This window comes from Etheostoma cragini, chromosome 4 (assembly GCF_013103735.1).
Source record: "Etheostoma cragini isolate CJK2018 chromosome 4, CSU_Ecrag_1.0, whole genome shotgun sequence".
Classification (NCBI taxonomy): domain Eukaryota; kingdom Metazoa; phylum Chordata; class Actinopteri; order Perciformes; family Percidae; genus Etheostoma; species Etheostoma cragini.
The window spans coordinates 3,917,679-3,943,235 of NC_048410.1; the positions used below are offsets into that span (position 1 = coordinate 3,917,679).

Genomic DNA, 25,557 nt, shown 5'->3' on the forward strand with positions numbered 1-25,557 from the left:
CTGCGATGCAAATCCGAAACCTGGGGCTTTAAAGTGGTCGTCCATTAAACCATTGGGTGACGTCAAAGTCCACTTCTTTTACACAGCGTATGACTTTAATCAGCAAATGTGGTTCTTGCTTGCAAACTTCATTGATTATCATAAATGTTTTCCAACATGTACTCCAAAGTATACCTGCTTCTCATTGCCTTCCAAAACCATACGTATGAGCATTTCCTATATCGACAGGAGGCCATTTTTCAGCAGCACCTTCCAAAAATGTTACATATGATATATTGCAACCATATGATTAAGAGCATTCACATTTTGATCTGCCACTGCTATGCTTAAGGTTTATTAAAGTTTACGCAAAAACAAATATAATCATAATAACAATAATAGGGTTTGCTATAATAACATTGTTAAAGGATATTATAATAGGCTTTGTTGAACCATCTGTCCACCCAAAAATCCTCCCTATTAGGTTTTGCTGCTTCCAGCTTTGTTCCTGACCAAATACACTAGAGTCATAATTCTAACGGCAGTTAGAGGTCCTTATTAAACGGAAAAATTGATTAGGTAAATGTATTGGTTTTTTGAACAACAAATGCTATAATGTTTACGTTCTAGTTTTCTGTCGATGACAAATCGTTCCATCGGTAGCACGCTTGGCTCACAAAACAAAGCATGTGGTTGCTCCAGCAAGTGAGGCTGGTAGAGAATAAACAATCTATTTGTGGAATAGATAACTGGCGCATGTCTGTGTTTGGGCTCTTTCTAAACAGTCTTCCTTTTTATTGCATGGGGTTAGCACATTCAAACGGCAGTTTGGAGCTGATATGTAGCTTTTCATTATTACTTTTTCTTCAAATCCAGCAACCAGTTATAGCAGATTTTTGCAGTTTCTGCCCTGACCCTTCTTTCACTTTCTTTTACACTGCTGAGAGATTTAAGTCTGACAGCTATCAGGCTCTCCATTCCTATACTGTGGGCTTAAGCGTTGGCTTTAATTACATCTGCCACAGTGAGCAAAATAGGCTGTTTGTAGGCCTCTGTGGGATGAAGTGGAGATTTAAAAAATAAAAAAAATACGACTAAAAACAACTCTAAGCTTGGGTGGTCTAGAGCTTTTATACTTGCATTCGCAGGGCATCCAAGTGATCATATCACAGCTCTGATTCTATTTGTCCAGCCGTTTCTATCCTCTTGTCGTGGGATAAGGATGTCTAAAGGATCAGCTAGATGCTCTGCTGTGTTATCGTGTGCAGCATATTGCTTTTACTCAGCTCTGAAAGGAATTAGGTCAACACATGAAGCATTCATAAAAGATACATTGTGTGTAAACGGCTGACAGCTTAATTCAAGTAGCTCTCCCCAACATGCCTAGCCCAGTTGCTGGGTAGATCTCTGTCTCGGTTACACACATAGTGATCTGAATTTCTTTCATAAAATAAAGCATACAATTCCATGTTCACATCCTCCCTCGGGATGTGACCTGCACACAACATCCATTAAAATTGATAAAATGTAAATGTGCTGTATTTATATAGCGCTTTTCCAGTCTTAACAACTGCTCAAAGCGCTTTTACATCTACAGGAAACATTCACCATTCACACACAATCATACACTGTGGCCGGGGCTGCCGTACAAGGTGCCACCTGCTCATCAGATAAACATTCACACACATTCACACTCCGATGCGCAGCACCGGGGGCAACTCGGGGTTCAGTGCCTTGCCCAAGGACACTTCGACAATGACTGCAGGGGCGGGGATCGAACCACCAACCTTCCGATTGGTAGGCAACCGCTCTACCACTGAGCCACAGCCGCCATAAAGGCAGTGTTGCCCAAGTACGAATCATGACATTAGAGAGCACAATGCCAAGGGACACAAACCCCGATCTCCTGGGTGATAGTCCATTACATGGTACCTGCTTGTCTCGCCTCGACTTTACTTGCCTTTTTTGGTTTTCCATTATGTGAAAACGTCCCTGGTACTTGCAAACATACGTACCCCCTGCGTCGAGGTTCCAAGAGAGCGGAGGCAAAACCAAAAGGTGACATTAAGACCTGCGTCATCATCGCTAGGTACAGACCGGGGTGTCCTGAACAAACCCGCCATTTTTAATAGTTTAGCCAGTTGTGTTTTTTTGTCTTGAGGGTGTGTGTCGCATTAGGTCACGGCGGTTTCCTGCGGGGTCACTATGACGACCAGCCACACTCAGTAAGCCACACTTACTACGGTAGTAAATCTGCAATGGAAAAAGGGGGATGGGGCACCAAGTCTGAGTCGGGACAAGCTGAGCAGAGCTGGCACTATTTTATGGAAAAACGGCTTAAGTCACCTTACTTCTAGTCCTCCCCAGCACTGCAGAGGAGGGTCTGGCTAGTCCACACAGCACAAATTGGCATTTCTTTAAACCAATCACGATTGTCTTGGGTGGTGCTAAGCACCAAGCGCAGCAACGGTGCCTCAGGAAGGAACTTGTCTTAGTGGAAAGGTGGTTGTAGTCTTTCAACAGAAAGGATTTCAGATTGGACAGATAGTCTAGCTAGCTAACTGGATTTACCCTGCAGAGATCTGAGGAGCAGTTAACCATAGTCCTCATAAATCGACCAGAGTTTAAAATTCCAACGCGCAAAGTAACGGACATCCGGGCAAAAAGAGCGACATCCGGCAGAATTTCCGGCGACAACGGAGCGATCCCGGAAGTGGAACGTCGCGGATATAGACTAAGTGATAAAGGATCATTCATTCATTGTTTATTTAATGGAAGGCAACATGTGCAACATATTCCAGTCGCTATAGTTTCACAATGTCATACACAATTTAGCTTTTATTCTAATTTGTATTTTATAAAGTTTAAGTTTATGTTTTGTAGCTCTAAGATCCATCCATCCATCCATCCATCTTCATCTGCTTATCCAGTCGGGTCGCGGGGGCAGCAGCTCCAGTAGGGGACCCCAAACTTCCCTTTCCCGAGCCACATCAACCAGCTCCGACTGGGGGATCCCGAGGCGTTCCCAGGCCAGGTTGGAGATATAATCTCTCCACCTAGTCCTGGGTCTTCCCCGAGGCCTCCTCCCAGCTGGACGTGCCTGGAACACCTCCCTAGGGAGGCGCCCAGGAGGCATCCTTACCAGATGCCCGAACCACCTCAACTGGCTCCTTTTGACGCGAAGGAGCAGCGGCTCTACTCTGAGCTCCTCTCGGATGACTGAGCTTCTCACCCTATCTCTAAGGGAGACGCCAGCCACCCTCCTGAGGAAACCCATTTCGGCCGCTTGTACCCTAGCTCTAAGATGCCCCCAATAAATAAGCACACCAACGTCCCTGGCTTCCAGGCTGCTCAGTGAGTTTAAAAAACAATTTGGTCAATGGGCTTATGTTGGGAAAATTTGGATTTACGGCCCTGTATCTTCATTATGACAGTCCCCCACACAGTGCTGTTTATGTCCTTTCAGTACATTGGTCGAGGATGATGTCATGTTTTGTCCTGCTTCTGGCTGCTCCCCTGGGCCTTGTAGTCTGTGGGACCCGGGCCATCTCAGCAGAGAGCATAATGGCATGAGAGGTGAGTAGGCACAAAAAGCAAGGTGCTTTTGAATGAGCCACTGTAACATTGATTCTTGGCCAGCTAATAAAAAAGAATAAATGCTGCACCAGAGACTCAAGGGTAAAACATATTGATGGAACAACCTATTACCGCCTCAGCAAATCCCATTTTCATCTACAGTCCTAGATTAAATTGCATCACTTCTGCAATGCTCCACATTAATTGTCGCTGTGCGTTCTATGCTAAATCCTTCACCACTGCTTTCAGATCTCCTACTTTTGAAATGAAAACTATGAGGAGTTGCATAAACTCTAAAAATACTCACATACAGGCATAACATTAAGTAATGTTTGGTTTATGTATTTCTTATTATAATCCTGCCTGCACACAGTGTTCATCTGTAGTCTGTGTCCATGACGTTCCACTTCCGGTGCCGCCAGAAAATCCACCGGATGTCCCTCTGACAAACACTTTTTGCGTTTATGTGTGTGCGACTTGTAATATTGTGTGTACTTGTGACATATTTTTGGGGGGTGGGTGATATGGGAGTGGGGATGGTATGGGCTTGGGAAAAGGAATCCTTACTTTATCCTCATTTATGTTGTATTACTATTGTGCAATGTTTGAAACTATAATTCATATAGTCATAAAAATAAAAAAGAGGGATTTTAAACTCTGGTCGATTCATGAGGATTATGGTCACCTGCTCCGTAGCATTGCCAGACGTTCCTCCACAGCGCTGCAGAGGAGGCCCTGGCGAGTCCACACAGGGTTCCAGGATGGGGGAAAAACCTGCTCTGGTTTATTGGCATTTCTTTACACTAATCACAATCTTCTTGGGCGGTGCTAAGTGCCACACAGAGCAACGGCGCCTCTGCAAAATAGCCTGGGGAAGGAACCAGTTTGTCTAGCTAGCTGTCTGGATTTACCCTGCCGATGTGATGATTGGTTATTTGTTCAATTTCCTGTTTTGTTTTAGTTTGTGTTTCCTCCCTAATCTTGTCTGATTTTACTTTCTGTCTTTCGTTTTCCCACCTCCGTGATTGTTTGCCCCACCCTGATGTGTTTCACCTGTTCCTGATCCTAGTGTCGCCTGTCTCTCGTTATCCAGTGTATTTAGTCTTTGTGCTTCCCTTGTCATGTGTCGGATCATTGTTGTATTTCCCTGCGTCAGCAAACTGTGAATTAATCTGCCTGTCTCCTGATTTTTCCCTTGGTTTCTGTTCATCTGGTTTCTTGGTTTTTGATCTGCGGTTTTTGTTGACACCTTCTTTTTTTAGTTTTTTTGTTAAATAAAAGACTCAAGCTTATTACCTCGCAAGTCATCTCTGCATTTGGGTACTACCTTCTCTACCAACTTGCCAGTTTAACATAAACACAGAGGAAACGTAGAGAAGATGAGCTCCAGCTAGCAAAATTATCTCTGTGGCCACCCAATGACTGTGAGTTGCTTATCGGGGTAGAGAACCAACCAGTCTCCTGCCGTCCAATCAGTAGTCTGCAGGTTTTTACATCACCTTTTGGTATCGCCTCAGCTCGCTCTGAACCTCGACTGAGGTGGTACTAATAAAAGTACCAGTTAGCAGGTACCAGGGAGCATTTTTTCCTAATGGTAAACCCAAAAAGTAGAGTAGAGTTGAGCCAGTGCCATGTGGTAGAAAAATGCCAAAAGTTATCAATTAGCTGGTGAACTGTTAGCCACTCAGTCAGATGACCTTGTACTACCCAGCTTATTTGCTACGATCTGGGAATGATTTTAACAGTTAAAGAAGTCCATGGGGCACAATTAGCGCTCTTCAGTTTTACATAGGGAGTGATGATGGTGCAGTGGATATGACACATGCCTTTGGTGTGGGAGAACATGCTTCAATTCCCACGGCGAAACATCAACCAATGTGTCCCTGAGCAAGACACTTAACCCCTAGTTGCTCCAAAGGAGGGCGACCTCTTACATATATAGCAAGTGTAAGTCGCTTTAGATAAAAGCGACAGCTAAATGACATGTAATGTTACATCCCAAAAAAGTATTGTAGGTGATCTGGCTCACTTGTTGCCTATCTTACAATCTGTATAACCGTCTGACTGCTCATTTTTTTGCCCTGTCAGACTTTGTTGTAGCAATGTTTGCATCTTCCAGATCTCAGCCGTTAACTTGGTAAGTATGATGTTAACATAATCAATAGTACACTTAATGATGGCCAAAACAATAAAAGCAAGACCCACTAGTTGTAAATAGCCAACATTTTCCTTCAAAGGAAATGAAACAGTATGTATAATTGATTTGTTTTTATTGCCTTAATTATGTATTTAAGTTACTTGAAAGTAGGACTTGACAGTAGAGTTGTGATGCTAGCTGACATGCTGGGGATGCTAGAATCTGGCGTAAACACAGCACCAAACTGTGGGTGTCTATTGCATAGCACGTTAAAAGAAATGATCAAAGTGCCTGCAGGAGACTCTTCTCTTGCTCCACTCATCTTCCAGGTCCATCTTGTTGGACCTGGGGCTGTGGTACTAATCTGACATGCTGCCCTGACATAAAAAGGCTTCTCCCTCGACTCCATTGCTGTGGTTGAAAAGAGAGAATAGCAAAACTGGCACCTGGCAGCTCACTTCTACATGCACATTCAACTCAGCATGGACCAAGTGCTACATCTCTTCACAGCCACATGAGTCATTACACAGCAACTGCAGTTGGAATTGAGATGGGGAGAAAGGTGTGCATAGCTGGTTATAGAAAAATAATAAAGCAATTCCACTTCCATTTTACACTGTTGTACACAAAAGAATTCATCTGCCACGTCACAAAAACTAAATCCACAGCAGAGACTGAGCTCACTGAAAATGGTCTTATGTTGGAAAAAAAAAAAAGAAATGCAATTTTCAATTAAATGAAAACCATGTTAAAGCTCCTAAAATTTCTGAATGGAGAAAATGTGAAGAGAAGAGTTAATGAAACGTGAGGTTTGTGACGTGAGGTGGGGAATTAACAATGAAATGCATCTTAAACACCTGCCTAGTGATGAGGTGTCTTAAAATGATGCTAAATGGGATCAAGAGCAGTTGAATGTGAATCAGTAGGTGAAACTGCCACCAAGGGCTCACCGTGGCAGATTGATGGATGTTGCATAAATGAGGAGTCCGCTCAGCACTGCAGTCACCATACCTCTCACATAGAAAAGGGACAAATGGTCTGTCCAAGGTTGTACTGAATATAGAGAGGGAATGGACAGACACTCAGGATTACTCAGCACTATATTGCAAGGTTTGGGATGAGTTAGAATTAGACTTAAAGTGGCCATTTTGTGCTTATTTTCCGGTTCAAAATTTTATTGTGAGGTTGTACCAGAATAGGTTTTTATGGTTTCATTTTAAAAAAACACCTTATTTTTGTTTTGCTGAACATTGCTGTAGATCCTGTTTTCACTCTGTGTGTTGAGGTCTCTGTTTTAGCTACAGAGTGAGACATCCCACTTCTATACTATCTTTGTTGAAAGTTTCACAAGTGCAGTAGCTCGGTAAGATCCCATCAGCTAGATAACTCTTTCTCCAACTTTGGTCTGTACAAGGCAGGATAAGCTGGGAGACTAAACAAGGGTACACTTGTGGAATACCTGCAAAACAGGGACATGGAAGTAGTTCTTTTGTAGATTATGGTTAACTAGTGTGTTGTTGCAGTGTTTAGCCATTGAGAACGAGCTAGCATGCTACGGTTAGCCACCTTCTCTCAGCTAGTGACGTAGGAAGCGGTGCAGATTTTGAACAGCTCCCCCGAAGACTGAAGGCAGAGGACATTCAGAAACCGTATCTCACTCAAAACAGCATGGATGTTTTTTTCCAAGTTTGTATGCATGTGGAAGCACCAGAGACAGAAAATAACACCCAAATACCAGAAAAAGTGATTTTTTTTTTTTCTTCTTCATAATATGGGCACATAAAGTGAGATGTGCTTTGAATGAAGCGCCACTTTGTTTCTAGGATCCCATTGCCAGGATGGGATAAAACATTTCTTTAAACCAATCATAATCATCATGGGCTGTGCTATGTGCCGGAAGTAGCCACGGTGCCTCTGCCAAATAGTCTCGGGAAATAACTTGTTTTGGTGGCATGTGTACGTTCAAAAGTTATTTAAGTAGTGCAACGGAAACCTCGGATTCCACAGATTTGATAGTAGCTGTCTGGATTTACCCTGCAGAGATCTGAGGAGCAGGTTCTACTTCCGAGATTGTTCAGATGCCGCTGGAAATGCCGCTGAGCGTCTCTCATTTCGGCCGGATGTCCGTTACCTTTAGCTTTTTTTTTGTGTAGGCATTTCATTTTTTACATTTTTGGGTATTTCCACCTTTAATGAACAGGACAGCTAGCTAAGAAAGGGGGAAGAGAAAGGGTGAAGACATAAAGGAAAACATTGCAGGTCAGACTTGAACCCTGGACCACTGCGTCAAGGGATGTATATGTCTTGTGTGGTTATTATAGTTGGTGCTTGATAAAACAATTGAGTAGGCGCATAAACTAATGTTGGCTTCATTTTCAAAAATTACACATGCCTTCACTGCCAGCAGACTTTAGAAGTTGGAAACAATTTGAGACATTCTGCCAAGTTCTATTTGAGGACGCATTAAGTGTCACATTGCACCCGTGCCGTCTCTCTCCTAATGAAAGTAATGAATATCCGGTTTGCCAAATACTGCATATGCCAAGACTTGAATGCAGCATGAGTTCCACCTTTGGGCTAAACTGTTTTGGCTGCACTTGCTGTTCTGCATCATCTCCAACAGAGCTTGTGATTTAGCCTGAACAAGGTGGCTCCAAAACTCTCCAAAATGAAACTACAGAAGTCAAAGTGAAGGGATTTAAATCCATAGCACATTGTTTTTTTTTTGTAGTCTGCTTTGCTGTCTCTAGCTGTTACAGTAAAGTATTGTCAACCAGAAAGTAAGTTCTGCTGAACATGTGTTCAGGTTAAATCAGAGTTGGTGTGCTTTATGCAATGAGCAGATGAGACTCAGATTTGAAAGCATTGAGTGAGTACTCACTCTCAGCACAAATGACAAGGGATTTTTCTGTTTTGGTTGAAGCCTGCTGCCGTAGAAAAAGTGCGTTGTATCTTACGTCTTGTCTACTGTGGAGCTGATTGGCACTGTGACGTTGACCAGCTGCGTGCCATTATTATATGAGTTATGCCACCATCATCAGAGACCTGTCACTTCCCCTTTTATCCCCTTTCTTGAAGAGGGTTCTTCAAGTGCCAAGATCAAAGCCGCCGTAGGTGCTATCAGGGTTAGCACCGAGCAGAGGGGATGGAGGAGTGGGGGAGGGCAGGCAGGTTTTCTCTGCTGCATTGCCCAAACCCTGTCTGCCTGATGCTGCATAGGAAACGTCCACTTTGGAGGAAATCTGCTACGACGCTTTAGAGGGATCCGGGTACATTTAATGTTGTGTTTCAAATGGTAAGTGTTGTCTCAGAATTGCACATACACCAACTCTGTTACGTAACCATAACAACCACGACAACGTGACAAGCACTGGATTCGAAACAGAGAGCATGAGCACAACAATATCTGCCGTTGGCATGAGAACGTGAAGATCCTTCCTGTTGTATCGCTGTGGCCCTCATATCTAAAGATAGCTGGCCCTGTCCAATGGCCTGCTGCTCAAACAGACTGCAACATCACACACAAGTGAGAATTAAAGTGTAGCTCAATAAGATTGCTATAATAATAAGACAAGCATGTTGTCTCATATATTATACTGCAACCCCCACACACATCTACTATGATACAGTATTGGAGACCCTTATTTGTAAAGATACTACAGCTAAAGTACACAAATACAACTTCAAAATCACGTTTTCTGCTGACACTGTTGTGTAACGAGTTGAATCTACATCATCTGCGGTGATTGCTCGCAAACAGCAACGTAAGGGCCTGCAGATTAAAATGAGTGATTTATTACGCTCTCACATCGATCCATTGTTCAATACCTTTCAAAATATTACATGTTACAACTGCTGCTTGGTAGCTGTTGAGCAACAGTGAAAGCCTTCGCAGCGATTTCCAGTAGATTTGTGAATCCCACCTCACAAAAAAACACGATTCACGGTCTAAGTGACATTTCACTTTGAATGGCTGGCCGCTGTACATCACCCAGTGTACTGCAAATAAATAAATAAATAAATAAAGATCAGTAAGTAGAGCAGACAAACACCATGTCGGCTCACAGTTGGAGAGCCAGGGGCTGCCTTCTGCCATTTGGATCACCATGGAAACAACCAAATACACAACCAGCACTGTCATCAGCTTCAACTCAACACACTGCAGTCTACGTGTGATGGCAAGTTGTTCATCCTATCTTTTCATGCTAGAAAAAAAGCAATTCACAAAATACAAAAACTGGATCATAAAACATTACAATAACCCACATAGAGGACATCCAGTTTAGGTGCCGATTTACCTTGCACTAATGACCTCAACAGCCACAGCTTGATGATGTGGAGAGGAATAAACTGAGCAATGGGTGACAGGTAGTAGGCACATGGGTCTGAAACACCCCAAAATCATTAAATCAATGCATGCTATTATTGACATAAAATGGATGTTGCGCTGAAAATGACTCCACAGAGACATGACTGTTAAGACACCAGTTGGACAAAAATATGCTGCACGTTATGACACAATTTTCACTGATAGGCTAGATATACCATCATTATTACAGCAATTTCACATGTAAGGCCTGAAGCACAGCAGGGAGAAGATGTTGGGGATTGTAGGATAAATGTTGCACGTTTACCACACAACCTACGTTTGTTGCATACAAATTCAAAGGGATCACCGCGGACGTGATGGGCTAGGCGAGCCCCGACATCGTGATGCGTTTCCTCTCCAACCACCTGCCAAAAACACGAACTAATGAGCAGACAGATGTCCAACATGCATTTGGGCCCCCCGCTCCTCTTACCTGCTCTGTGCGCTTCGCCCAGTCGGACCTCGGTGATGCTACTGGGGTCACTCTGAGATCTTCCACGCACCAACACGCAATCCTCGCCCAGCCCGTCCGATGATGCCATGGTGAATAGAAAAGCAAAACACAGGAGAGGCGTACCCGCCGTTAGCCAAGGTCACCGGCATCCAGTGGTGGAGACGATTTAATGTGGTTGGACCGCTGTAGCTGCAGCTCCTGGTCCCCAATAAGCAGCAATGCTGGGGAAATCCATTACGCGCGTAGCATCATGCCTCCTTCAAGTGCTGCTCGTAAAATCCAATCTTTTAACGATTTGAAGTTTTTTGACGTTTCAGAAACTCAAATTGCAGGGGAGCTTTATCCCACGCATCCGTTTTGTTGTTGTTGAATATAAACGGCATACTTATATCATTTTGTCATTCTTCCCCAAAACACTCAAACTAATGCATATTTTCACAAAATTTCTATGAATAGGCTAATCATAATGTTAAGCTTGCCCCATGTGTATGTGTGTGTGTGTGTGTGTGTGTGTATGAGTCAAAACAAAATAAAGTTAAAACTAGTTTTGAAAAATGTCTTTGTGATTTGCAGATTGATTGAAAAATTGATTTAAATTGAGTAAATTGGATTTTTTTTTTGTAGGCGTTATCACCAAGCTCTAGTAATGACGTAGGGTACATTAAGGTTCCCAAGTAATATGAGCCCAGTTGAAGAAAGGCGGCTGTGGCAAGGAGGTAGAGCAATTCGCCCCAAAATCAAAGTCTGTGTGACACAAAGCCACTTTTAAAAGTCCCACCTGACCTTATCAGACCAATTACAGTCATGATGCTGACATATCTAGACTAAATATAGCCTACAATCTGAGTCACTGCACTGTATTTGTCAGCCTGTATTAAAAACTCAAATTAAAAGTGCTCTGTTCAAAGAAAGCCAGACTCAATATAGGCCTACACGCCCAATATTACACATATGCAAACATGTTAGGCCAAAGGAATCTGTTGTTTGCTGAACTGTAAGCTACAGCTGGGTGTAAACCAGCCTCGCACGTTTTAGGGACAATTTCGCGCTTTGATGGCTCACATCCGAGGCCAGCTTTTAAATGCGATATGTCCTACAGAGTATGAAGGTCGCGTTGGATACATGTCCACTAGGATTGGAAGGAAATGGGGACTTTCTAAATGGCAATATCTCACTGGACTGAATCGTCTATTATTGAAGAAAGCATGTAGGCCCACGGCCAGAAATGATGAAGATTCTATTCAGCTAGAAATGGTCAATAAGGACAGTGGCTAAAATAAAAACTTTGGCCTTACTAAAGGTAGTAGGCTATAGGCTATTAATCAACACAGGTAGGCTATAGGCTATAGCCTGCCAAGGAAAGTATGATTTGGCATGTGGGCCATGTTTGGCAATGAAGGGGGAAAATATGATGGTTGCTGACAAACAATGTAGCATTTAAAAGACTGTGTTTTTAAATTGAGTCTGGTGCAGCTCCCTCCACATTCAACCATAGACTGTTAATATTAATATTATACAGTCTATGCATAAAACACACCAGGGATGCATTAGCCTACATAACTTCCAGCAAACTTCTCTAAGAATAATCAGGGCGAAACAGTATCACCAATCTGATTTAACTGAATATTCTCTCTTCTAGCTCAGCTAAAAAAACACAAAACCACTGAATCGGCCAGCACAGCATGTAGTTCATGGAGCCTGTTTTTAACCCGTACAACAACAACTGACTTTAGCAGTTCACATAACAGAAACTCGACTGTCCTGCTGTTATTACACACATGTAAACTAACCACACACAAGCCTGTTGGACTCACAGCTGCAGTCTATAGGCTCCCTCTGCAGAATGAACATAGGGGACACAAACACTGGAATGGGGATTGAATAGTGAATATTATTAAATATGATAGCCAGAGGTTGGAATGTCTGAAGGAGTACGGGACTGTAAACAATTTGGTAAACACTTAACTGGATAAATAAACAGAAAAATGAAGTTAATACAAAATTAGACAAGATGCCACTTTTCTTTTGATGCTTGATGGAAATGAGTCAATGTAAACATGTCTGTTTGTGTGTGTGTGTGTGTGTATCAGTGAAAGTCTCTGGCTGTGTGAAATCCATTTAGCAGAGAGAAAGGACATGATTTTAACTGTTAATAGGAGTGTGGTGGAAGTGGACAAGGCGGAAGATGTTGAGCCAGTTTAGAGCAGGACTAATGAGGAAAACCTGACACAAGAGTTAGCTACCCAGAAGATGGCAGTAATGCAACACCAGTGGTGTAAACTGCTGTCAAAGCCACAAACAAGAAGAAAATCATCCCTCCTTGAAGAGAAGGTGCAAAACAGTGGAATAATCCCAGAAGGTGGCAGCAATACGCTGCAACGTCGCATGTGCTCGCTGTCGTAAAATTACAAAGAATAAGAAAGGGGGAAAACATGGCGGAAAGAGAAGTGGGTGACACCCGTACCGCTTCCGACTCATCGTATAATAGTGATTGTCCAAGTGATGCTGTGCCCCTGAAATCACCTGAAGATGAGAGCTCGGAAAGTCCTGCACATCAGCATGCCCAGGACCTCAAAAGCGTCCTGGTCACGAGCGTTTTAAACCTAGAAAAGCTCGACGTAGACCTGTACAGGTAGGCTAAAGTTAGCCGGCCGGCTGAAGTTTGTCAGTGTCATGTCAACTTGGGATATGGCGTCGTCCTTTTTTTTTTTTTAAACAGAAGGTTAAGTGCAACTATTTAGGTTTGGTTCATTTACCGCGTGGCCGAATTGAAGGGCTCATTGAAATAAATGAACGTCATTGCAATGATATCGTAACCCTACTACACATCTTTTGACGAAACCATACACTTTGTAACGTTACAATAGAATGAAACATGACTTGTTGATAAGGTAGCTCATGTCACCAGAAATGTCCTAATGTTTAGAAATGTTTTCGGTATGCTGATGATTGAAGATTACACTTTCCCTTTTTAGTTTCTCAAACTGTAGCCTACAGTAGGCCTAGGGTGAATTTTTTTTTTTTTTTTTTTTTTTTTTTTATGGCCATCGTCAGTGATACTGAACAGAACGGCCTACATTTAAACTGTCAGCGAACTTGGTAAGGAAAGGTTCGTATAGGGTCACTAGTCCAGGCGCTACAATGAATCTTCGTACACTCCTATTTACTCGTATGAGGGAAGAAATTTCTAATATTGTCTTACGGCAGACATGCTGACATGTCACATTAGGAAAAGCACAGGTGTATTCCAAACCAATAAAGATGGCTGCATTCCACTTAGGAGAGGCCCTGGTGTCGTGCATGCTGTCTCACTGAAATATCTCACTGGGACACTTGATGGAACTGAGCCATTGTTAAGGTTATCAATTTCAGCTGTGCTTTTTCTACTTTGACAAGTCAAAATGTCAGCCGTGAGAAAAGGCTATGCAGTCTAGTTAAATCCATTTAAGGTTCAAATGTTAAATTTTTGAAAAAACAAAGCCTCTGGTAAAACGTCAAGATTTTTTTTATTAACTCCACAAAGTTGGGATCTACTGTATGGCTGCTATACTGTATTTGATCGCAATACATTTGCGTATATGGGTTCCCAATAAACTCATAACACTCAAATACATTTATTACCCTGACTTTTTGTAATACCTGAATGGTAAAGTTACGCAAGCATCATAAAGTGAGACATTATGTACTGTATATTCCAATTACTTCTCTATTTTCCCCTAGAGGAAGGCACCACTGGGTGCCCCGCAGTCAGCGTTTGTTTGGTGGTCAAATAATCGGACAGGCCCTTGTTGCTGCTGCCAAATCTGTCAACGATAATCTCTATGCCCATTCCCTCCACTGCTACTTTGTACGAGCAGGTAAGATGTAGCATAATTTCAAAGGTGCTGGCCAGCAATATTTGAACCCATTTAGTAAAAAGGGGGCTCTTAGAGCGTTTCCATACACATGCTGGCTCGACTCGGCTCGGCTCGGCTTTGCACGCCCAATAGGTAATGCAAATTGTCTTTTAATAGAGTGAATACAACTACAGAAGACGAGAACAATAGTTACAATGACCAATATGCTTTACCTTAGCTTTTGTAAACACAAAGGCCTGCATCAGAAATATAAGCAGTAAAACCTCATCTTCTAACTAGAATCCTATCATGATCAATGGAATGATCTAGTAAGTTGGCCACAGTCGATCCCAGTTTTTGGGCTGTTTTTCAGGAGATCCTAAGGTTCCGGTGCTGTACCAAGTGGAGCGCACAAGAGATGGTCGCAGTTTCACAGTACGCTCTGTGAAGGCCATCCAGCATGGACAGCCTATACTCATCTGTCAAGCGTCCTTCCACATGCTGCAGCCGAGTCCCCTGCAGCACCAGTTCACCATGCCAGTGGTCCCTAAGCCTGAAGACCTCCTCACTGTAGAAGAACTCATTCATCTTTATCTCAGGTAAAGCTGCTTAGATAAGTCAATTAGGAGATCATTCAGTCGAGGAACTGTATCTAAACATTTGCTGATTGTAGCTTCTCAAATGTGAGGATTTTCTGAATTCCTTCATATATGATATCTGATTGTAAACCATAGTTCGGGGTTTTGGCGTGATATTCCAATGAAACAAGCCATTTCAATTCCATTAAGTACTTTGGGGTCTCTAATCGTGAACTGTATTTCTTTCTGTTGTTTCCCAGTAAACCAGACATAGGAGAGAAATCAAAACAAGGCCTTAACAAACTCCTGGCTAATGAGGTCCCCATTGAGATAAAGCCAATCAACCCACCACACTTTTACAGACTGGCTGCAAGAGAGCCGAAGATGCTGTTCTGGGTGCGAGCACGAGGATATATTGGTGAAAATGCAATAAATGCACATTTCATTGCATATATTACAAATATTGAGTACCTAACAGTAAACTGAGAGTCATTGGAGATATTGAATTACTGTAGCAGCCAAAATAGGAGACATAAAACACAATGACATATGCTCAGAATACAGAAATAGACAAAATTGTGAGGTTTTAACATTTGGTCGCATGTCATTTCAAAGGCAGGCAGAAAATTAAATAATCAAAAATGAAGGCAATAAAAAATAACCTAAAATGTAAATATAAGTATTATATCAGTTTTTTTTTAATGCATTTTATTTGTGTAATTATGTAGGTGAAGGCAACATGAAGCTGCATTGCTGCGTTGCTGCTTATGTATCAGACTTTGCATTCCTGGGGACAGCGCTGCTGCCTTACCCCGACTACAGGGCCCAGTTCGCAGCCTCCCTGGACCACGCCATGTGGTTCCACAGCACTTTCCGCAGTGATGAGTGGATGTTGTATGAGTGTGAAAGTCCGTGGGCAGGTCAGTATGTGGTTCACTTCCTATTTGCTGCACTTTATTGAATCTGTCTGTCACAGCAGCTCCACAAATAGGCTTTTTTTTCACTACAGGAACTTCAAGACCCATAACCTTTTCAGTGTGTTACACAAATGAACATTAGATATGTCTTTATAAAGGCGGCACTAGAACAACATGCGGGACAACAAACTTGTCCTTGTCAAAAGCTTGGACATGGACGTGACTAACATGCGGATTGTGTTGTGTCCTACAGGGGGCAGCAGGGGATTGGTTCAAGGCCGACTGTGGAGAGGAGACGGGGTGCTGGCTGCCTCCTGTTCCCAGGAGGGTGTCCTGAGAGTGAAACCATTCACAGAGCCCAGCAAACTATAAGCACATTCAAGATTTCTTTTAACTGTTTTTGTTTTGATATTTATAATTGCAGATTTTAATATATAATTAATTAATGATTGTTTTATTAAAAAAAAGAAAAACATGATGTATTTCCAGTCAAAAAATGAAAAGGTTCTAATAAATGAATGCCTCCCATTTAGTTAGATGAGATGCGTTTACAAGTTAATCACAGCCAAAGGTTACAGACAATTTATTCCAACACTTTGCATATTTATTCATGCTCATGTCATTTCACTAGGTTTGTACCTTATATGATTTCATGTAACTAATAAAAGATTGGTTGATGTGAAATTGAACAATGTCATGAGCAAATCCTACGGCTAGGACTTTGATGTAATTATTGAGGCGCTACAGCTCTACCAGGTCTGACCTACCATGAGGGAAAAATACAAAGCATGGCCATTTGCATGATCACACTTTTGCAAAAGCATCAGACAAATACATGGTTAACAACAGCAGAAAATAATGGAAAAACTGGCTTTGATTAGTTGTGAAAAGAGGTTACGAAAAATTGTAAATGTCTGAAAGTAGAAACTTAGCCACCATGTATGTCTGCCTAGCACACGTAATTACCAGCAGCTGTCCCTTTTTTTTTAAATACACAACTATTTATTCATACATGTATTGCTTAATTGATTCGGTTCAGGATGTAGGCTACAGCATTTCATAGAAATAGTTATCTACCTATTTAAATTGAATACAATCATGGATTAACATAATTTCCTTACTTTGCTGACGCTGCCATGAAACGTTCACGTCAGACTGATGTCCCAACGTTATACCATAGAAATAGTGAGAAATTGTTAAATAAATATAAACTTTGGTAGGCTACAGCCTTATTCCTATGGGTACTTTTTTCCCCAGCCATCCCCTGCATTACCACTTGGTTGTTATGTGGTTAGCGCCCTTGGTTACCACATTTTTACCCATCATGCATCACTACTAGGAGAGCTTTTGAGGTAATTTGGGCATTAATGTTATGATCTCTCTTTAGATAAAAGGATAGAAATGAAACATTAATAGCAAACTTCGAACGCTAACAGAAGGTGACGACGTCTAAGCTGTCAGCTACTCGGCTAATGTTACGTAACAAAACTGTAGCTAGCTAGCTAGCTATGTTTGCTAACAGTATGCTAGCGCCTAACTATGGACCTATTAACGTTGCTTCAGTGACCAATATACAACCTTTGCTACATACTTTGCAAGTTAGCAAAGTATTCATGTAAATGTCACGTATAGCCGCTGAATAATCGTGCTAACTAAAGCCATAGTTACCTAAGATAGTATCGCTCAAATATTAACTGTTATGGTCAGTTCGTAGTTAATCAGAGGATATCTAACTTGCAGTTACAACCTGTTTCTAGGTGTGTGGATGCAAATAAAACCCAACTTTGGTTATTGAATCAAATAAAGAATGGAGAAGGAACAGCACAACATTGTCGTCTTCAATGTTTCGAAAAGAGAACTGTTCACTACGAATAATGGATACAAATCCATGCAGAAAAAACTAAGAGCGCAATGGAAAATCCAAAGGTAAGGTGTTAGTACTGTTAACATAGCTACCATCTCTGCTGTCTAGGGCTAACGTTACTTTGGCTTCAAACTACAACATGCTCCATAGTATCGCAGTGAGAAAACCCACAGTTCCAAATGAAATACTGTGTCCCCTAGTATGAAGGAAGAGCTGTCTTTGGAGAAGCTGAAGGGTGCCAAGCTCTGGATAACAGCAGGCCCTAGGGAGAAGTTCACAGCATCAGAGGTGATGTATCAAGAGGAAAAAAAACGATGTTTTGTTAATTTCAACATAGCAGCTCTTGGCATGCGAGATAGTATAAATAGGCAGTTTAACAGCCACATTGAAATTAACAGTTACTTTGCCACTAAATTCTGCAAACACAAGCATGTTTTAACAGTGTTATCCCATTATTTTTATATATAAATATATCAGCTGGAGGTACTGAAGCACTACCTGGACGGAGGAGGAAATGTCCTGGTCATGCTTGGTGAAGGAGGAGAAATGAAATATGACACCAATATCAACTTTCTCCTGGAGGAGTTTGGAATAATGGTCAACAATGGTGCGTATTTAAATCTGGAAACAGTTGAAATCATATGCTGTATGCTAAAAGATCGTTTTTTTGGTTACAATTGTATTGAATAATTCAGTGTCTGTTTTCTTTTGCTCCATCACTGCTGCAGATGCTGTTGTGAGGAATGTGTATTACAAATACTTTCATCCTAAGGAGGCACTTGTGTCCAATGGTGTATTGAACAGGTTTGTCATTACAGCATGTGTCTTATACAAACACACCTTTATACTGAATATTCCAATAACTCCCTGGCTGCCTGTATGTATTCATCCAAACAGTTAAGTTAGAAAAGTGTTTAAGCTGATACACAGAGTCACAATTTTCTGTCTTCTTCTTGTTTAGAGAAATAAGTCGGGCTGCTGGCAAAGTTGTCACAGGCAACATTGAAGATGAAAATGTTGGAAACAATGCACAGTAAATGGTTTAATTTATAGTTCTGATCTACTACATTAAGGACCACATTTTATGTTTTGAACACATGCTTTTCTGTCTTTTTTTTTTTTGTAGAGCTCTCACATTTGTGTACCCATATGGTGCCACACTGAGTGTGATGAAGCCTGCTGTGGCTGTTCTTTCAACTGGCTCTGTCTGCTTCCCCCTCAACAGGCCTGTCCTGGCCTTCCATCGAGGAAAGGTCAGAGGCACAATGTAGCTTTTTAATACTCATTCCCAGACCATATCAAACGTATGTATACTTGTGAGATGATATTGAAAGATGTCTTATATCTTATGAAGGAGGCTGGCAAACTGGCAGTGTTGGGTTCCTGCCACATGTTCAGTGACCAATACGTAGACAAAGAGGAGAACAGTAAAATCATGGTGAGTCTAGTTGCCATTTTTGTCAACTAACACATCAATAGGGTAGAAGAGTATTCTTTTTGACTGTGGAATTTGTGAAGCGTCAGTGTTTCTGCACAACAGCCTGTCATACCTCCTGTCATTCCAGGACGTTGTGCTCCAGTGGCTCATGGCTGATAATATTCAGCTGAATCAAATTGACGCGGAAGACCCAGAGGTGAGGAGGTATACTTGACAGAAGAGCACTGCTAATATTGTCTCTGAAATTAGCTAACATCTGTCATCTGTCTTGTCCCCCCCCCAGATCACAGATTACAACATGCTGCCAGACACAGGGGGCTTGTCAGAACAACTCCGAGTGTGCTTACAAGAGGGTGATGAAAACCCCAGGGACTTCACCTCACTCTTTGATATGTCTTTGTTCAATTTGTCAACCGACACTTTACCTCAAGTCATTAGGTGAGAATGCAAAATACATGTGAGAAGGGTATCCTCGCATCACTGCTCTGTTTTTCTTCATGAACATTTTATAGAATGTTATGCTCTCTGCAGTGCTTACATGCAGCTTAAGGTTAAAATCGAGCCACTACAGCTGATCACACCACAGTTTGAGACGCCTCTGCCTCAGCTCCAACCTGCTGTAAGTTTCAATTCCTGCATTCCTGTCCCAACCAGTTCAGTCACTTTATTATCCCAGATGGGAAACTTGATCTGCAGTCAGGATTGCAAGATAAAAACAAAAAAAATACTAACAAGTACAAATAAGCAAAAAGACAACATATTCATGCATTTCATGTCTAGATTCATATATAACTGACATGTTGAGGGATCAGAAGTTTTAACCCAGACATGGGTGTTGTCTTGTTCAGGTCTTTCCACCTGCCTTAAGTGATTTGCCTCCTCCCATGCTGGACCTGTTTGATCTAGATGAAACATTCTCATCAGAGAAAGTGCGCCTAGCACAGCTCACCAATAAATGTAAGTTCAGTATTTTTACTAAACTGGTTTGGTTTCTATTTCTGTTGTCAATTTATTCATTTCACTTTGACCGGTTCTGTTTACAGGCACTGACGACGATCTTGAATTCTACGTGCGGAAATGTGGAGAAATTCTCGGGGTGACTCCAAAGTTGCATAAAGATCAGAGGGATGCCAAGCACATCTTAGAACACATTTTCTTCCAGGTTGTAGAATTCAAGAAACTCAATCAGGTGAGAACCTCAAAAAAAAAAAAAAGAAAATACACACGATTATGCATTGAAGGCCTGGTCTAAAGATAAATTCCTTCCTTTTCAGGAGCATGATACTGACACAGAGCCACCATTCACATTGTGATTAAATTCAAAAAAATGTTGAAGACTCGTATCTTTCTTTTCAACATACTGTACCATGACCAAGCAGGTGTGCGTAAAGTCTTTGGTAAAGGGACCATTACTGTAGTTGTGGACTATGAAGTATCAACATGGGTACTGTTGTGTTTAATACCGGCCTATTGTATTTCATGTTTGGGGGAAAAGAAATATACAATACACTTCAATAAAAGTCATTAATGCTTTTACTTTTATTTAAATAGTCAAATCTTTTAAGAAAAACAAAAAAAAGGCATACATAGTTCTCTACCCATGGATCATGTAAAACAAAAAAAGTTAAAACAAAGAGCTAGAACATGAATTTGTAGATTTTGCTAGAGCAAGCATGTAACCTTCAGACAAACATTAAGTGTTTTAAGGAAAAAACAACTCATGTACAGGCGACACTTTATTCCTTCCAAATATCTGAATTTTCTCCATGTTAGGGTTGTTTAGAGGGACTTCTTAGCCATGTCAAGGAGAAACTTCAGCTAGTGAATGTTGCGTAGACTGGGGTTTTGGACTCCAAGTCGCCTCCAGAGCACTGGACTCCATGCCGGGTTTGGGGCTGTTATCAGACTTAATCAAAGACACATCCCAAGACATTTGAGAGACAGTGAGGTCACTGTGAAAATGGTCAAAACAAGCAGGCTTTCCTTGCTTTTGAAGGAGCACCTGGGGAGTAGAGGACTTTCCCAGTAAAGGCACAGCCAGGTGACAGTTGCCAGTCTCTTGGGAGTTTGAGTTGTTCATTGAAAAGGCCTCCGAGGGAGAAATGAGCTCCGACGACAAGCAGAGAGAAGCCATGGACAGCCTGGTGTCAGATCTATCAGTCATTGGATCATTTGACACTCTTGATGTGGACTGTTGATGCAGCAACAAAGCAGACAGCCAACTCTGTTCCCCCCAAAACGTCCTGTCTAGCTCAGATGGAGACGAACACTCAAAGCTTTTCATATCTAGAAGGAAAAATGTTAGCTCCCAATTAGAATAATTGTATCTGATCAGACATGAATGAATGAATGAATGAATGAATGAATGAATAAATAAATAAATCATATATCTGTCTTAAGAATAAAACCAGTTTTCTTACCTTTACTGACATTCTCCATTGTTTCCTTTGAGTGTAAGCTCCAAAACAGGTGGGTTTTAAATGTTGAAGCTGCTTGGTAATTGACCCAGCTGCAGGCTCAGCAGGTCATTAGACTGGAGGGGGGAGGGGGGGCATACAGCCTTGTGGAGCTGCAGAGACATTTTTGTTGTGATTTTCTTTTTACTTTTTTAAAATTAAATATGTAAATATGTGTTATTCTAATTTGTTTCTGAATTTGTTTAGTAAGAAAAAGAAGAAGAAAAAATAAGCTATTTCCTGAGTACTTTGTTGTGGACAAATACAGGGCTCCAGTAAAGAATTAACAATATTGATACATGTATTGATTATTTTCTTTAATTATTTGTTTAATTTTTCCATAGGTTAATAAAATGCTAAATGTCAAAAAGGCCCATCACAATTCATCAGAGCTCAAGACAATACTTTTAAAATTGCTTATTTTGAGTGGTCCAAAACATATAAAACTACAAAGAGAGAAGCAGGACATTTTTTTACATTTCAAAAGTTGGATGTTGCCATTTGTTTTTATAATTGTAATAAATATTGCAATGACCTGTTTTCGTATGTCGCTTTTTTTTCTTTCTTTCTTTCTTTAAATATAATGCGGTTTATGTTTTTTGCATGACAATGTACAGGATTTAGTTTATCACTATTTTGTAAAATTATATGTGGCGGTAATCTGATGACCGTCCGATTAGCATATTCTTGGTATTTGAAATTTTTGTTTGATAGGGACCACAGACTGTACATATTGATTGGGACATTTTATTTTGAAACGCCCATTGGAAGTTTCCTGTTTGGCTTCTCGCCTCTTTGCGCATGTCTTGTGCACATCTACGTCATCATTCAGTTTCTAGGCGCGAGATAGAAATCCAGGAGCGCGGACAACCCGGGCGCTCCTCTCCAGCTGGTTACAAGCTGCAACTTACCCTCCAACAACAGCACCGACCTACCATCACAGCCACTAGCCTGCTCATAAAAACTACAAACACGCGGAATACAACGTTTTATTACCAAATATTCATGCACATGACGTGCAACGATAGCAAGACAAATCGCCGTCTGGCCGTAAACAACAAAAACTGAGGGAAATGTCTTGGTGGCCGCGCGGGTAAGAGGTTGATCTTTGTTTTTCCGAAACAACAGTAGCTTTAGCATTAACGTTACTCATTTTATTTTTTTATCACGTATGGGTTTAATGTTACACTATAAAAAAATAATTCAGTTGGCTGAGGTAAAAGTTTAAATTTTTGACCTAATCTTTTCCCCAGACGGACTCGTCTGTGCCGCCCTTTTGCGTAGAATCAAGATAAACAGAGTTCTCCATTTATTTTACGCTAACGCCTGACAGCAATTCAAATTGACAGTATTTTACATCAGTAGTGTATGAATATGAGGTAGTCGCCAAGTCCCTGTTAACGTTAACCATAGAAATAAAACCGAAAATCAAGTCGTTTTCGCCACATCATAAAAGGGCGGGTCAGTGGCTAGTTTTTGCTTTCACTGTAAACTTTATCATTTTATACATCCCGTTCTCTTTTTTCTCTCAGTGAGGATGGGGAGGAGGCTTTGCATCAGGACACAGATTCTGATGTGGCAGAACAGAGAGATGGTGGGAAAGTGAAGGTGAAATGGACACAAGAGGAGGTGAGTAACATGACCCATTTCCCTGTAGTTTGCATGTTGTCTCGTTGACCCTGTCAAAGTAAGCAGTGGCTCAGTAGTAGAACAGGGAACATAAACGTGCCAATTTTTTTATGTTTACAGGATGACAAGCTCAAGGTGCTGGTTCAAAAACTGGGATCAAATGATTGGAAATACATTGCCAGCTACATACCAGTAAGTGTGATTATCTTTTTTCCCCTGTTGTTGTGATATTAAGCTTCAGGGCTTCTTTGGCTATTTTATGTCGACAGAAATCTCATTTAGAGTTTCGACGCTTCTTACACATTTTATCTCCACGTTTTGTTTTGCTCAGACTCATACTGAAAACCAGTGTCAGCACCGTTGGTTTAAGGTCTTGGATCCAGAATTGGTTAAAGGCCCTTGGACCAAAGAGGAGGATGAGAAGGTAAGTGACTCGTGCAGGGGTGTAAAATGTGACTTGCTACCAACGGTTTGCAGGGTTTTGCAAGCCTGGTGGTCAAGTGTCCTCTCCTACCAGGCCTAACCCACTGGGAATTATGTTTTAAATGTATTTTTTTGACATTTTGTAAAACTACAACTGCAGTGGGCTGCGTGGTTGGAAACTTAAATAGTCCTATTTTCAAATCTACATTTAGCTTTTAGTCCTTAAGGCCTCTTTAAAGTTGCCGCTCAATGCGCGACAACGTGACGTAAAAATGACGTAGATCTCGCTGGTGCACCAGGATTTAAAGTGGTGTGCGACCAGAGCTGTGTTAAGATGAGTTGTTTTATGGTGAATGAAAGGTTTGATCTGACGAAGTGGCTCGTCAAATCGTTCAGACATTCTGAAGTATTCAAAGTGCTTATCTTTGTCTATCGTTCTCATTTGTTTCACGAGGATATTGAGCTCTCCACATTTATATCTGGCGTTATTCAAAGGACAAACACTCCACCTTCTTTTTCTTAGTTTCTTGGCAAGCAGGCTCAAAAGCAGCTGTTCTTCCTCATCCATTGACACCAATATCATCTTTGTCACTGTTGACATTGATGTCAACGCTGCTAACAATTCCTCCGTTGTTTACCTTTTTCGTCTTCCTCTAGTCCGTAGAAATAGCAACGCCGATAGCCTTTCCTCAGCTGTTCAGGAGAAGACTACAACTAGTACTACTACTACGGCATGTGACCCTGGTATGTCCACTCTGATAGTCAAGTTGTAATTGATATGCATTCATTCATGCATTTCTCAGGTCATAGAGCTTGTAAATCTCTACGGCAACAAACAGTGGGCAATGGTAGCCAAGCATCTTAAGGGCAGACTGGGGAAGCAGTGTAGAGAGCGTTGGCACAACCACCTCAATCCCAATGTGAAGAAGTCGTCATGGACAGCAGAGGAGGACCTCATCATCTACAAGGCTCACTGCCTGCTCGGAAACCGCTGGGCCGAGATCGCCAAGCTGCTCCCTGGAAGGTAAATACTCTCCATGTACGTCAGCTCAGGGGCTGAGTTTTGTGTGTGAAAATAAACCCTCTCCAAATGACTTGTGTTCTGCTATTTGTTCACAGAACGGATAACGCAGTGAAGAATCACTGGAACTCAACCATCAAACGTAAATTAGAGATGGGCTTCTATGCTGGGGAGGTCTTTAGGCCAAATGAACTTGAAGAGCTGTTGGCCCGTGTTAATAAAGATGTGCAGGTGGGTTATCTTTTCATGAGGTTCTCGTCTGGGTGTAGTTTTTAATGTTAACGGTGTGGAATGATTCCATTTTTAATTACACAGATTCCCAGTTGCTCTCAAGACGGTGCAGAAAAGGATCCAGATCGGCAAACGCTGCCTTCGGTAAGCAACCAATTACAACTATTTGAAAAATCTCACAATTTAAAAGCACGGCGGCTATTAACTTTCTGTCTGTGGATGTAAAGAATATCTGTATTACACAACAGTGATCACGTTTTTAATGTCAGTATTATTACAAATGTCTACATTTTCCACCAGTTGCAAGAAACACCTGTCTCGGCCTCGATCAAAGTCGAACCCAGCGAAGCAGGGCCATCGAAGGCTGCTTCCTCTCCTGAGAACAGTTCAAGCCCCAAGACCGAAGCAGACACCACAGGAGAAATGAGTGTTACCAGCTGGGTGGTGGACAGCTCTGGCTTTCTCTCCCCTACCGGCCCGGCACTCAAGGAAGTGCTGGACATGGTGGATGGTGTAAGTATCCCCAATAACCAACAAATAGACACCCAGCACAGGGTAGGATTTAAACATGTACAGTGGTGTGAAAAAGTGTTTGCCCCCTTCCTCATTTCCTGTTCCTTTGCATGTTTGTCACACTTACTGTAAGTGT

The 25,557-nt window shown here is 41.6% G+C and overlaps 4 protein-coding genes across 6 annotated transcripts in view; 3 read left to right on the forward strand and 1 right to left on the reverse strand.

Annotated features, from left to right (window-relative positions):
* Nucleotides 1–10,757, reverse strand: part of phactr3b (phosphatase and actin regulator 3b) — a 42,889-nt gene extending 32,132 nt beyond the window's left edge. The window contains exon 1 of the mRNA XM_034868506.1: nt 10,495–10,757. Within this exon, the coding sequence (XP_034724397.1) occupies nt 10,495–10,603 (109 nt within the window). The 5' untranslated portion in view covers nt 10,604–10,757. The remainder of the gene's footprint in view (nt 1–10,494) is intronic.
* Nucleotides 10,758–12,914: 2,157 nt separating this feature from the next.
* acot8 (acyl-CoA thioesterase 8) lies at nt 12,915–16,530 on the forward strand. Of its 2 annotated transcripts, XR_004656223.1 has the most exons (7): nt 12,915–13,147; nt 14,236–14,372; nt 14,725–14,950; nt 15,190–15,347; nt 15,658–15,849; nt 16,100–16,367; nt 16,448–16,530. XR_004656223.1 is itself a non-coding variant. In XM_034868527.1 (6 exons), exons 1-6 carry the CDS (start codon nt 12,948–12,950, stop codon nt 16,216–16,218), a joined length of 1,032 nt encoding a protein of 343 aa, XP_034724418.1. In that variant the 5' UTR covers nt 12,915–12,947; the 3' UTR covers nt 16,219–16,526. The 2 variants fall into 2 exon arrangements, 1 of the variants encoding a protein (XP_034724418.1); XM_034868527.1 differs by having other exon boundaries at nt 16,100–16,526.
* Nucleotides 16,531–17,069: 539 nt separating this feature from the next.
* ift52 (intraflagellar transport 52 homolog (Chlamydomonas)) lies at nt 17,070–20,851 on the forward strand. Of its 2 annotated transcripts, none has more exons than XM_034868517.1 (14): nt 17,070–17,285; nt 17,604–17,772; nt 17,911–17,998; nt 18,188–18,317; nt 18,439–18,514; nt 18,672–18,743; nt 18,837–18,963; nt 19,065–19,148; nt 19,276–19,344; nt 19,432–19,586; nt 19,680–19,767; nt 19,997–20,105; nt 20,192–20,337; nt 20,423–20,851. In XM_034868517.1, exons 2-14 carry the CDS (start codon nt 17,654–17,656, stop codon nt 20,459–20,461), a joined length of 1,302 nt encoding a protein of 433 aa, XP_034724408.1. In that variant the 5' UTR covers nt 17,070–17,285; nt 17,604–17,653; the 3' UTR covers nt 20,462–20,851. The 2 variants fall into 2 exon arrangements, with proteins under 2 accessions (XP_034724408.1, XP_034724409.1); XM_034868518.1 differs by having other exon boundaries at nt 17,075–17,198.
* A 1,553-nt stretch (nt 20,852–22,404) lies between these two features.
* mybl2b (v-myb avian myeloblastosis viral oncogene homolog-like 2b) overlaps nt 22,405–25,557 on the forward strand; it is a 7,538-nt gene continuing 4,385 nt past the window's right edge. The window contains exons 1-8 of the mRNA XM_034868485.1: nt 22,405–22,697; nt 23,137–23,233; nt 23,354–23,425; nt 23,565–23,657; nt 24,460–24,680; nt 24,776–24,908; nt 24,993–25,052; nt 25,209–25,421. Coding sequence (XP_034724376.1) covers nt 22,678–22,697; nt 23,137–23,233; nt 23,354–23,425; nt 23,565–23,657; nt 24,460–24,680; nt 24,776–24,908; nt 24,993–25,052; nt 25,209–25,421 — 909 coding nt within the window. The 5' untranslated portion in view covers nt 22,405–22,677. The remainder of the gene's footprint in view (nt 22,698–23,136; nt 23,234–23,353; nt 23,426–23,564; nt 23,658–24,459; nt 24,681–24,775; nt 24,909–24,992; nt 25,053–25,208; nt 25,422–25,557) is intronic.

Bases quoted from the DNA above. Each gene is read 5' to 3' on its own strand.
- acot8 (XM_034868527.1), top strand. From the start codon at position 12,948: ATGGCGGAAAGAGAAGTGGGTGACACCCGTACCGCTTCCGACTCATCG. The intron at 13,148-14,235 runs GTAGGCTAAAGT...ATTTTCCCCTAG, and splicing joins CTCGACGTAGACCTGTACAG to AGGAAGGCACCACTGGGTGC. The intron at 14,951-15,189 runs GTAAAGCTGCTT...GTTGTTTCCCAG, and splicing joins CTCATTCATCTTTATCTCAG to TAAACCAGACATAGGAGAGA.
- ift52 (XM_034868517.1), top strand. From the start codon at position 17,654: ATGGAGAAGGAACAGCACAACATTGTCGTCTTCAATGTTTCGAAAAGA. The intron at 17,999-18,187 runs GTGATGTATCAA...TAAATATATCAG, and splicing joins AGAAGTTCACAGCATCAGAG to CTGGAGGTACTGAAGCACTA. The intron at 20,106-20,191 runs GTAAGTTCAGTA...TTCTGTTTACAG, and splicing joins AGCACAGCTCACCAATAAAT to GCACTGACGACGATCTTGAA.